At 53.9% G+C, this 13,548-nt stretch overlaps 1 protein-coding gene across 1 annotated transcript; it reads left to right on the top strand.

The window, feature by feature from the left end:
- Positions 1-204: 204 nt before the first annotated feature.
- LOC117009779 (1-acyl-sn-glycerol-3-phosphate acyltransferase-like) lies at positions 205-10,983 on the top strand (the record flags this gene model as incomplete). The annotated part of the gene is made up of 6 exons (XM_033084110.1): positions 205-293; positions 3,569-3,702; positions 5,073-5,248; positions 6,580-6,675; positions 6,959-7,031; positions 9,088-10,983. Coding segments are annotated over 6 exons (1,398 nt in total), but the record flags the coding sequence as incomplete, so codon positions are not given.
- Between the last annotated feature and the right edge of the window lie 2,565 nt (positions 10,984-13,548).

The following is a 13,548-nucleotide window of genomic DNA, read 5'->3' as shown; positions in this document are numbered from 1 at the left end:
TGTTTATTTGGGATTTTTTGGGGTTTTTTTGGGGTTTTTTTGGGGTTTATTTGGGGTTTTTGGGGATTTATTTGGGATTTTGGAGTGTTTTTTGGGGTTTATTGGGGTTTATTTGGTGTTTATTGGGGTTTTTTGGGTGTTTTTGGGGTTTATTTGGTGTTTATTGGGGTTTATTTGGGGTTTATTTGGGTTTATTGGGGTTTATTTGGGGTTTCCCACGGCTGGATCCTGCTGCTGGCCCTGCTGGCCATCCCTGTCTGCGCCCTCAGGGGCAGGGATGTGGAGAACATGAAGTGAGAGAGAATAATTTATATTTATTTGGGGTTTTTTTGGGATTTTTTGGGGTTTATTTGGGTTTTTTTGGGGTTTTTGGGGGATTTATTTGGGATTTTGGAGTGTTTTTTGGGGTTTATTGGTGTTTATTGGGATTTTTTGTTGTTTTTTTGGGGTTTTTTGGGGTTTTTTGGGATTTTTTTGGGGTTTATTTGGGGTTTATTTGGTGTTTATTGGGGTTTATTTGGGGTTTCCCACGGCTGGACCCTGCTGCTGGCCCTGCTGGCCATCCCTGGGTGCGCCCTCAGGGGCAGGGACGTGGAGAACATGAAGTGAGAGAGAATATTCTGATTTTTATTTGGGTTTTTTGGTGTTTTTTGGGGTTTTTTTGGGGTTTATTTGGTGTTTATTGGGGTTTATTTGGGATTTTGGGGTTTATTTGGGTCTCTGTGGGGCTGTTTTGGGTCTCTATGGGGCACGTCCAGCCCCATAGATCATTTCTAGGATGTTTTTGGGTTGGTTTAGTTTCTTTATGGGGTGATTTGGGTTCTCTCTGGGCTGATTTGTTTTTCTGTGGGGCCCAGGATTATCCGTGGTCTGATCCAGCACATCAGGGGCTGTGTGGGGTGATTTATTTATCTATAAGGTGATTTATTTATCTATGGGGTGATTTATTTATCTATGGGGTGATTTATTTCCCATTTCAGGATTATCCAGGGTCTGATCCAGCACCTCAGGGGCTCTGTGGGGCTGGTTGGGTTGTCTATGGGGTGATTTCTATGGGGCTGAGTCCCATTTCCCTTTCTCATTTCCCATTTCCCATTCCAGGATTATCCATGGTTTGATGCAGCACATCAGGAGCTCTGTGGGGCTGGTTTGGGTTCTCTATGGGGTGATTTCTGTGGGGCTGATCCAATTTTTCCCCCAGGATTATTCAGGGTCTGATCCAGCACATCAAGAGCTCTGTGGGGTGATTTCTATGGGGTGATTTCTGTGGGGCTGACCCCCATTTTTCTCTCTTTTTCCCCAGAATCATCCGTGGTTTGATGCAGCACATCAGGAGCTCTGTGGGGTGATTTCTGTGGGGTGATTTATTTATCTCTGGGGTGATTTATTTTCTCTTTTCCAGAATCATCCGTGGGCTGATGCAGCACATCAGGGACTCTGTGGGGCTGGTTTGGGTTCTCTATGGGGTGATTTCTATGGGTCTGACCTCCATTTCCCTTTCTCATTTCCCATTTCCCTTTCTCTTTTCCAGGATCATTTGGGGTCTGATGCAGCACATCAGGAGCTCTGTGGGGCTGGTTTATTTATCTATGGGGTGATTTATTTCCCATTTCAGGATTATCCATGGTCTGATCCAGCACATCAGGGGCTCTGTGGGGTGATTTCTGTGGGGCTGACCCCCATTTCCCATGTTTCTCTCTCTTTCTAGAATTATCAGGGATCTGATGCAGCACATCAGGAGCTCTGTGGGGCTGGTTTATTTATTTATGGGGTGATTTATTTCCCATTTCTCTCCAGGATTATTTGGGGTTTGATCCAGCACCTCAGGAGCTCTGTGGGGCTGGTTTGGGTTTTCTATGGGGTGATTTCTGTGGGTCTGACCCCCATTTTTCTCTCTTTTCCCCCAGAATCATCCGTGGGCTAGTGCAGCACATCAGGGGCTCTGTGGGGTGATTTCTATGGGGTGATTTCTATGGGGTGATTTATTTATCTATGGGGAGATTTATTTCCCATTTCAGGATTATCCATGGTCTGATCCAGCACATCAGAAACTCTATGAGGTGATTTCTGTGGGGCTGACCCCCATTTCCCATTTTTCTCTCTTTTTCCAGAATCATCCATGGTCTGATGCAGCACATCAGGAGCTCTGTGGGGCTGGTTTGGGTTCTCTATGGGGTGATTTCTGTGGGGCTGATCCCCATTTTTCCCTCAGGATTATTCAGGGTCTGATCCAGCACATCAGGGGCTCTGTGGGGTGGTTTCTATGGGCTGATTTATTTATCTATGGGGTGATTTATTTTCTCTTTTCCAGGATCATCCAGGGCCTGATCCAGCACATCAGGAGCTCTATGGGGCTGATTTGGGTTTTCTGTGGGGTGATTTCTATGGGTCTGAGCCCCATTTCCATTTTTCATTTCCCATTTCCCTTTCTCTTTTCCAGGATTATCCATGGTCTGGTCCAGCACCTCAGGGACTCTGTGGGGCTGGTTTGGGTTTTCTGTGGGGTGATTTCTGTGGGGCTGATCCAATTTTTCCCCCCAGGATTATTCAGGCTTTGATCCAGCACATCAAGAGCTCTGTGGGGTGATTTCTATGGGGTGATTTATTTATCTATGGGGTGATTTATTTTCTCTTTTCCAGGATCATTTGGGGTCTGATCCAGCACCTCAGGAGCTCTGTGGGGCTGATTTGGGTTTTCTATGGGGTGATTTCTGTGGGTCTGACCCCCATTTTTCTCTCTTTTTCCAGGATCATTTGGGGTCTGATCCAGCACATCAGGGGCTCTGTGGGGCTGATTTGGGTTTTCTGTGGGGTGATTTCTGTGGGGCTGATCTAATTTTTCCCCCCAGGATTATTCAGGATTTGATCCAGCACATCAAGAGCTCTGTGGGGTGATTTCTATGGGGTGGTTTGGGTTTCTGTGGGGTGATTTATTTTCTCTTTTCCAGAATCATCCAGGGCCTGATCCAGCACATCAGGAGCTCTATGGGGTGATTTCTATGGGGTGATTTATTTATCTCTGGGGTGATTTATTTTCTCTTTTCCAGGATTATTCAGGGTTTGACCCAGCACATCAGGGACTCTGTGGGGCTGGTTTGGGTTTTCTATGGGGTGATTTCTGTGGGTCTGACCCCCATTTCTATTTTCTCTTTTTCCAGAATCATCCATGGTTTGATGCAGCACATCAGGAGCTCTGTGGGGTGAATTCTATGGGGTGATTTCTGTGGGTCTGACCCCCATTTTTCTCTCTTTTCCAGAATCATCCGTGGGCTGATGCAGCACATCAGGGACTCTATGGGGTGAATTCTATGGGGTGATTTCTGTGGGTCTGACCCCCCTTTTTCTCTCTTTCCCCCCAGGATTATCCAGGACCTGATCCAGCACATCAGGGGCTCTATGGGATGATTTCTATGGGGTGATTTATTTATCTATGGGGTGATTTATTTTCTCTTTTCCAGGATTATCCAGGGCCTGGTCCAGCACCTCAGGAGCTCTGTGGGGCTGATTTGGGTTTTTTATGGGGTGATTTCTGTGGGTCTGACCCCCACTTTTCTCTCTTTTCCCCCAGGATTATTCGGGGTCTGATGCAGCACGTGAAGCGGCTGTACGGGATCCGCATGGTGGTTCGGGGCACGCAGCACTTCCCTCCCCGGCAGCCCTACGTGGTGGTGAGCAACCACCAGAGCTCCCTGGACCTGCTGGGTATGGGGCAGCCCCATAGATCCCTGACCCACACATCCCTGACCCCATAAACCCTGCTCCATAGAGCCCTGACCCCATAGATCCCATAAATCCACATCCTATAGATCCCTGATCCCATAGAGCCCTGCCCCACAGTGAGCAGCCCCAGCCCTACGTGGTGCTGAGCAACCACCAGAGCTCCCTGCACCTGCTGGGTATGGGGAGAGATCCTATAGATCCTATAAATCCTGATCCTATAGATCCCTGACCCCATAAATCCTGCCCCATAGAGCCCTGATCCCATAGATCCCATAGAGCCCTGCCCCACAGTGACCACCCCCAGCCCTACGTGGTGGTGAGCAACCACCAGAGCTCCCTGGACCTGCTGGGTATGGGGAGAGATCCTATAGATCCCATAAATCCCTGCCCCATAGATCCCTGACCCCATAGATCCTGCCCCATAGATCCCTGATCCCATAGATCCTATAGAGCCCTGCCCCACAGTGACCAGCCCCAGCCCTACGTGGTGCTGAGCAACCACCAGAGCTCCCTGGACCTGCTGGGTATGGGGAGAGATCCTATAGATCCCATAAATCCCTGCCCCATAGATCCCTGACCCCATAGATCCTGCCCCATAGATCCCTGATCCCATAGATCCTATAGAGCCCTGCCCCACAGTGAGCAGCCCCAGCCCTACGTGGTGCTGAGCAACCACCAGAGCTCCCTGGACCTGCTGGGTATGGGGCAGCCCCATAGATCCCTGACCCACACATCCCTGACCCCATAAACCCTGCCCCATAGAGCCCTGACCCCATAGATCCTTACTCCTGTTGGCCCCATAGATTCCCATCCCGTGGGTTCCTGACCTCATAGATCCCCATAGAGCCCTGAGCCACACGTCCCTGACCCCATAAAACCCTGCCCTATGGATCCCTGACCCCATAGAACTCCATCCCATAAATCCCCATGGATCCCTGACCCCATAGATCCCCACAGATCTCTGCCCCACACATCCCTGACCCCATAAAACCCTGCCCCTTAGATCCCTGACCCCATAGATCACATCCCATAGATTTCTGCCCCATAGATCCCTGACCAATGACCCCACAAACCCCACAGGGATGATGGAGGTGCTCCCTGACCGCTGTGTCCCCATTGCCAAGCGGGAGCTGCTCTACATGGGCGCTATGGGGCAGGTGTGGGGCAGCTATGGGGCAGGTTTAGGGTACCCCATAACCCCCCACATGCCCTATAGGGATGATGGAGGTGCTCCCTGACCGCTGTGTCCCCATTGCCAAGCGGGAGCTGCTCTACATGGGCGCTATGGGGCGGGTGTGGGGCAGCTATGGGGCAGGTTTAGGGTACCCCATAACCCCCCACATGCCCTATAGGGATGATGGAGGTGCTCCCTGACCGCTGTGTCCCCATTGCCAAGCGGGAGCTGCTCTACATGGGCGCCGTGGGGGTCGTGTGCTGGCTGGGGGGAATCATCTTCATCGACCGCAAGCGCACGCACGACGCCATCAGCGTCATGGCCGAGGCTGCGCACACCATGCTGAGCCAGGATGTGAGTTATGGGGTGGCTATGGGGTCACTATGGGGTCACTGAGGGGTTATGGGGTGGTTATGGGGTGGTTATGGGGTCACTGAGGGGTTATGGGGTGGTTATGGGGTCACTGAGGGGTTATGGGGTGGGTATGGGGCGCTATGGGGCTGGGGTGCCATCAGCGTCATGGCCGAGGCTGCGCACACCATGCTCAGCCAGGATGTGAGTGTGGGGTCACTGAGGGGGGTTATGGGGCGGTTATGGGGTCACTGAGGGGTTATGGGGTCACTGAGGGGTTATGGGGTGGTTATGGGGTGGTTATGGGGTGGTTATGGGGCGCTATGGGGCTGGGGTGCCATCAGCGTCATGGCCGAGGCTGCGCACACCATGCTCAGCCAGGATGTGAGTGTGGGGTCACTGAGGGGGGTTATGGGGCGCTATGGGGTCACTGAGGGTGGTTATGGGGTGGTTATGGGGTGTGGGGGGTGGTTATGGGGTGGTTATGGGGTCACTGAGGGGTTATGGGGTGGTTATGGGGCGCTATGGGGCTGGGGTGCCATCAGCGTCATGGCCGAGGCTGCGCACACCATGCTCAGCCAGGATGTGAGTTATGGGATAGTTATGGGGTGGTTATGGGGTGGTTATGGGGTCACTGAGGGGTTATGGGGTGGTTATGGGGTGGGTATGGGGCGCTATGGGGCTGGGGTGCCATCAGCGTCATGGCCGAGGCTGCGCACACCATGCTCAGCCAGGATGTGAGTGTGGGGGTCACTGAGGGGGTTATGGGGTGGTTATGGGGTGGTTATGGGGTCACTGAGGGGTTATGGGGTGGTTATGGGGTGGTTATGGGGTCACTGAGGGGTTATGGGGTGGTTATGGGGTGTGTGGGGTGGTTATGGGGCGCTATGGGGCTGTGGTGCCATCAGCGTCATGGCCGAGGCTGCGCACACCATGCTCAGCCAGGATGTGAGTGTGGGGTGGTTATGGGGTGGTTATGGGGTGTGTGGGGTGGCTATGGGGCAGTTACAGGATGGCTATAGGGCAGTTATGGGGCAGTTACAGGACGCTATGGGGCGCCCCACAGGTCCGTGTGTGGGTCTTTCCCGAGGGCACTGTGGGGCAGTTACAGGGTGGTTATGGGGCAGTTATAGGATGGCTATGGGGTGGCTATGGGGCAGTTACAGGATGGTTTATAGGACGCTATGGGGCGCCCCACAGGTCCGTGTGTGGGTCTTTCCCGAGGGCACTGTGGGGTGGTTATGGGGTCACTGTGGGGCAGTTACAGGAGGGTTATGGGGTGGCTATGGGGCAGTTACAGGATGGTTTATAGGATTCTATGGGGCGCCCCACAGGTCCGTGTGTGGGTCTTTCCCGAGGGCACCCGTAACCACAGCGGCTCCATGCTGCCCTTCAAGCGCGGCGCCTTCCACCTGGCGGTGCAGGCCCAGGTACGGGGGGCTCTGGGGGGGCTGTGGGGCGGTTATGGGGCGGGTATGGGGCAGTTATGGGGCGGTTGTGGGGCGGTTATGGGGCAGTTATGGGGCGGCTGTGGGGCGGTTGTGGGGCGGTTATGGGGCGGTTGTGGGGCGGTTGTGGGGCGGTTATGGGGCAGTTATGGGGCGGTTATGGGGCGGTTATGGGGCGGTTGTGGGGCGGTTATGGGGCGGCTGTGGGGCGGCTATGGGGCAGTTATGGGGCGCAGGAGCCTCCCCAGCCCCTCGTGCCCCACAGGTCCCCGTTGTCCCCATCGTCATCTCGTCCTACCAGCACTTCTACAGCAAACGGGAGCGCAGGTTCACCGCCGGTGAGGGGCTGGCCAGGGGGCACTTGGGGGGGTTTGGGGAGGGGTCTGTGGGGCTGGGGAGGGGTCTGTGGGGCTGGGGAGGGGTCTGTGGGGCTGGGGGATCTGTGGGGCTGGGGGGGGCTGGGGGGCTGGGGAGGGGTCTGTGGGGCTGGGAAGGGTGTATGGGGCTGGGGGATCTGTGGGGTCTCTCTGTGTGGGGCTGGGGTCTCTCTGTGGGGCAGTTTTGGGTCTGGGGTCTCTCTATGGGACATTTTTGGTGCTGAGGTCTCTGGGTCTGGGGTCTCTCTGTGGGTCTGGGGTCTCTATGGGGTTGGGGTTTCTCTATGGGGTTGGGGTTTCTCTATGGGGTCTCTGTGGGTCTGGGGTCTCTCTGTGGGGTCTATCTATGGGGCTGGGGGCGATCTCTGGGTCTGGGGTCTCTCTCTGAGGTCTCTCCATGGGGCTGGGGGATGTGTGGGGCTGGGATCTCTCTATGGGACATTTTTGGGGCTGAGGTCTCTATGGGGCTGGGGTCTCTATGGGGCTGGAGTCTCTCTATGGGGTTGGGGTTTCTCTATGGGGTCTCTGTAGGTCTGGGGTCTCTCTGTGGGTCTGGGGTCTCTCCATGGGGCTGGGGGATGTGTGGGGCTGGGGTCTCTCTATGGGACATTTTTGGTGCTGAGGTCTCTGGGTCTGGGGTCTCTCTGTGGGTCTGGGGTCTCTCTCTGGGGTCTCTCTGTGGGTCTGGGGTCTCTGTGTGGGGCATTTTTGGGTCTGGGGTCTCTGTGTGGGTCAGTTTTGGGTCTGGGGTCTCTCTCTGGGTCTGGGGTCTCTCTGTGGGTCTGGGGTCTCTCTATGGGTCAGTTTTGGGTCTGGGGTCTCTCTGTGGGTCTGGGGTCTCTCTGTGGGTCAGTTTTGGGTCTGGGGTCTCTGTGTGGGGCAGTTTTGGGTCTGGGGTCTCTCTGTGGGTCAGTTTTGGGTCTGGGGTCTCTCTGTGGGTCTGGGGTCTCTCTGTGGGTCAGTTTTGGGTCTGGGGTCTCTCTGTGGGTCAGTTTTGGGTCTGGGGTCTCTCTGTGGGGTCAGTTTTGGGTCTGGGGTCTCTCTGTGGGTCAGTTTTGGGTCTGGGGTCTCTCTGTGGGGTCAGTTTTGGGTCTGGGGTCTCTCTGTGGGGCTGGGGTCTCTCTGTGGGGTCTCTCTATGAGTGTGGGGTCTCTCTATGGGGTCTCTGTGGGTCTGGGGTCTCTCTGTGGGTCTGGGGTCTCTCTATGGGGCATTTTTGGGTCTGGGGTCTCTCTATGGGTCTGGGGTCTCTCTATGGGTCAGTTTTGGGTCTGGGGTCTCTCTATGGGTCTGGGGTCTCTCTATGGGTCAGTTTTGGGTCTGGGGTCTCTCTATGGGTCTGGGGTCTCTCTATGGGTCAGTTTTGGGTCTGGGGTCTCTGTGTGGGTCAGTTTTGGGTCTGGGGTCTCTCTGTGGGTCAGTTTTGGGTCTGGGGTCTCTGTGTGGGTCAGTTTTGGGTCTGGGGTCTCTGTGTGGGTCTGGGGTCAGTTTTGGGTCTGGGGTCTCTCTGTGGGGTATTTTTGGGTCTGGGGTCCCTCTATGGGTCAGTTTTGGGTCTGGGGTCTCTCTGTGGGTCAGTTTTGGGTCTGGGGTCTCTGTGTGGGTCAGTTTTGGGTCTGGGGTCTCTCTGTGGGTCAGTTTTGGGTCTGGGGTCTCTCTGTGGGTCAGTTTTGGGTCTAGGGTCTCTGTGTGGGTCAGTTTTGGGTCTGGGGTCTCTGTGTGGGTCAGTTTTGGGTCTGGGGTCTCTGTGTGGGTCAGTTTTGGGTCTGGGGTCTCTGTGTGGGTCAGTTTTGGGTCTGGGGTCTCTCTGTGGGTCTGGGGTCTCTCTGTGGGTCTGGGGTCTCTGTGTGGGTCAGTTTTGGGTCTGGGGTCTCTCTCTGGGTCAGTTTTGGGTCTGGGGTCAGTTTTGGGTCTGGGGTCTCTCTGTGGGTCTGGGGTCTCTGTATTGGTCAGTTTTGGGTCTGGGGTCTCTGTATTGGTCAGTTTTGGGTCTGGGGTCTCTCTGACCCCCCCCCAGGGCGGTGCCTGATCCAGGTGCTGCCCCCGCTGCCCACCCGGGGCCTGGGTCCGGCCGACGTTCCCGCGCTGACCGAGCGCGTCCGAGCCGCCATGCTGGACGCCTTCGAGGGGCTCTCGGCCGAGCTGCAGAGTGACCACCAGAGTGACCAGGGCAGTGACCACCGGAGTGACCACATGGACACCCAGAGTGACCGCCAGAGTGACCACAAGGACACCCAGAGTGACCACAGGAGTGACCACAAAGAGACCCAGGGTGACCACAAGGACACCAAGAGTGACCACAGCAGTGATCACCAGAGTGACCACAGGAGTGACCACCAGAGTAACCAGGGGAGTGACCACCAGAGTGACCACATGGACACCCAGAGTGACCCCAAGGACCCCTGGAGTGACCACGGCAGTGACAGCACAAGTGACCGCAAGGACACCAAGGGTGACCACAAGGAGACCCAGGGTGACCACAAGGACACCAAGGGTGACCACAAGGAGACCCAGGGTGACCACAGAAGTGACCACAAGGAGACCCAGGGTGACCACAGAAGTGACCACAAGAAGACCCAGGGTGACCACAAGAATACCAAGAGTGACCCCCAGAGTGACCACATGGGCACCAAGAGTGACCACAGCAGTGATCACCAGAATGACCACAGGAGTGACCACAAGAAGACCCAGAGTGACCCACACAGCCCCACACCTGGCCAGAGTGACCACAGAAGTGACCACAAGGACACCAAGAGTGGCCACAAGGACCCCCAGAGTGACCCCCAGAGTGACCCCCAGCGTCCGGCAGTGACCACGAGTGACCCCCACGTGGTGACCCCGCAGTGACCCCCGGCCCTGCAGTGACCCCACGGAGGGGTCAGAGAGGGGACAGAGTGACCACAGAGAGGGGACAGAGAGGGGACAGAGTGACCACACAGTGGGGACAGAGTGACCCTCAAGCTGGACACAGAGTGACCACAAAGAGGGGACAAACTGGGCCACGAGTGGGGCAGGGACTGACCCCCAAGCTGGACACAGAGTGACCCCTGGTTGGGGACAGAGTGACCACAAAGGGGGGACAAAGTGACCCTGAAGTGGGGCCTGGACTGACCCCCAAACTGGACACTAAGTGACCCCTGAGTGGGGACAGAGTGACCCTGAAGTGGGGCCTGGACTGACCCCAAAGGAGGCCTGGACTGACCCCCAAGCTGGACACAGAGTGACCACACACTGGGGCCTGGACTGACCCCCAAACTGGACACGGAGTGACCCCAAAGGAGGCCACAAGTGACCCCTAAGTGGGGACAAACTGGGGCCTGGACTGACCCCTATGTGAGGCCTGGACTGACCCCCAAGCTGGACACTAAGTGACCCCCAAGTGAGGCCTGGAGTGACCCCTGAGTGGGGACAAAGTGACCACCAAGTGAGGCCCAGAGTGACCCCCAAATTGGACACAGAGTGACCACTAAGTGGGGACAGAGTGACCACAAAGTGGGGCCTGGAGTGACCCCTAAGGAGGCCACAAGTGACCCCCAAGCTGGACACGGCTTGACCCCCAACTGGGGACAGAGTGACCCCTGATTGAGGCCTGGAGTGACCCCCAAGTGGGGACAGAGTGACCACAAAGTGGGGCCTGGAGTGACCCCCAAGTGAGGCCTGGAGTGACCCCCAAATTGGACACAGAGTGACCCCTGAGTGGACACAAAGTGACCCCCAAGAGGGGCCCAGAGTGACCACAAAGTGGGGACAAAGTGACCACAAAGTGAGGCCTGGAGTGACCCCTGAGTGGACACAAAGTGACCCCTGAGTGGACACAGAGTGACCCCCAGGTTGGACTTGGTTTGACCCCCAAGTGGAGTCCGGGGGGCGTGGCCAGGGGGGCGTGGCCGGATCTGATTGGCTGCCGCAGCCAAGCCCCGCCCCCAGGCCCGTTGTATTTATAGGGGCGTGGCATGGGGGCGTGGCCGGATCGGATTGGCTGCCGCAGCCAAGCCCCGCCCCCTGGCCCGGTGTGTTTATTGGGGGCGTGGCCAGGGGGCGTGGCCGGATCTGATTGGCTGCCACAGCCAAGCCCCGCCCCCTGGGCCCGGTGTATTTATGGGGGGTGGGGGAGGGGCGGGCGCCGGTTCTGCCAAATTTCCCTCCCGGCTTTTAATAAAAACCCCAAAACCCTCCCCAAAATCGGGGTGTGAGTGACGTCACTGGGGCGGGGGTGACGTCATCGGGGTGGGGGTGACGTCATCGGGGTGGGAGTGACGTCATTGAAATGGGGATTACGTCATCGGGGTGTGGATGATGTCATGGAAATGGGGATGATGTCATCAGGGTGTGGGTGGTGTCATTGGGGTAGGGATGACATCGTTGAAATGCGGATGACGTTATCAGGGTATGTATGACGTCATTGAAATGGTGATTACGTCATCGGGGTGTGGGTGACGTCATCGGGGTGGGGTTGATGTCATTGAAAGGGGGATGACGTCATCAGGGTAGGGATGACGTCATTGGGGTGATGGGGATGTCATTGAAATGGTGATGACGTCATCAATGTGTGGGTGACGTCATTGGGGTATGGGTGACATCATTGAAATGGGGATGACATCATCAGGGTGTTGGTGACATCATTGAAATGAGGATGACGTCATCAGGGTGGGGTGATGGCGTCATTTAAATGGGGATGACGTCATCCGGGTGTGGGTGACATCATTGGGGTAGGGATGACGTCATTGAACTGGATATGACGTCGTAGGGGTGACGTCATTGGAGCAGGGATGACATCATTGAAATGAGGATGACGTCATCAGGGTGTGAATGATGTCATAGGGGTAGGGGTGATGTCATTAATAAGGTGGTGACGTCATCAGGGTGGGGTGATGACGTCATTGAATGGAGATGGTGTCATCGGGGTGTGGATGACATCATCGGGGTAGGGATGACGTCGTTGAAATGGGGATGACGTCATCAGGGTGGGTTGGTGGCGTCATTGACATGGGGATGACGTCATCGGGGTGTGGGTGACGTCATTGGGGTGGTGGTGATGTCATTGAAATGGTGATGACATCATCAATGTGTGGGTGACGTCATTGGTGTAGGGATGACATCATTGAAATGGGGGTGACGTCATCGAAATGAGGATGACGTCATTAGGGTGTGGATGACATCATCAGGGTAGTGATGATGTCATTGAAATGGGGATGACATCATCAGGGTGTGGATGACATCATGGGGTATGGGTGATGTCATTAGAAAGGTGATGACGTCATCAGGGTGGAGTGATGACGTCATTAAAATGGGGATGGCGTCATCAGGGTGTGGATGACATCATCAAGGGCGACATCATCGTGTCAGGATGATGTCATCGGGGTGATGACGTCATCAGTGTGGGAGTGATGTCATTGATGTGTTGATGATGTCATCGGAGAATTGTATCATCGGAGTGTGGATGATGTCATCAGGGTGGGTGTGACGTCATCGGGGTGGTGATGATGTCATCTGGGGGATGATGTCATCAGGACGACGCGTGATGTCATTGGATGGTGATGATGTCATCGAGGTGGTGATGATGTCGCGATGATGATGTCATCTGGGTGGTGATGGTGACATTAAGATGACGTCATCGAGGTGGTGATGATGACGTGATGATGTCATCGGGTGTTGATGATGCCATTATGATGATGTCATCGGGGTGGTGATGACGTCATCAAGGTGGGGAAAAAGAAACGGCCAGAAGAGACAAAAATTCCCAAAAAACTCGAAACCAACCCAGAAAAAAATCAAAACCCCCCAAAAAATGCACAACACCCAAATCTCCTCTCCCAGATTTTTGTTTTCCGCTTCACTTATTGATTATATTGATTCTATTGATTATATTGATTATATTGATTATATTGATTATATTGATTCTTTTCATTGATGACATTTTTATCAATCAGTTTAGATTCTTTTTCTTTATTATTTTTATTGATTCTTTTTATTGATTCATTTCATCGATTCATTTCATCAATCCATTTTATCAATCCACTTAATCAATTTTTTTCATCGATTTTTTTTATTAATTATCACTTTATTGATTCTCTCCACCGCCTTTTACCGATTTCTCTCATCGATTCTCTTGATTATTTTCACTATTTTCATCAATTCCTTTTATTGATTCACTCATCAATTCTCTTCACCAATTATTTTTACTGATTCTTTTTATCGATTATTGATCCATTTCATCGATTATTGATCCATTTCATCGATTATTGATCCATTTCATCGATTCTCTTTATCGATTATTTTTGTTATTTTCATCGATTCCTTTTATCGATTCCTTTTATTGATTCATTTCATCGATTATTGACTCATTTAATTGATTATTGATCCATTTCATCGATTCTCTTTTTTATTTTCACTATTTTCATCAATTCCTTTTATTGATTATTTTTATTGATCCATTTCATCGATTATTGATCCATTTCATCGATTATTGATCCATTTT

Source organism: Catharus ustulatus, chromosome 36 (genome assembly GCF_009819885.2).
Source record: "Catharus ustulatus isolate bCatUst1 chromosome 36, bCatUst1.pri.v2, whole genome shotgun sequence".
NCBI lineage: Eukaryota > Metazoa > Chordata > Aves > Passeriformes > Turdidae > Catharus > Catharus ustulatus.
Note: the sequence above shows the minus strand (reverse complement) of the source record. Positions and strands in the feature narration are given on the sequence as shown.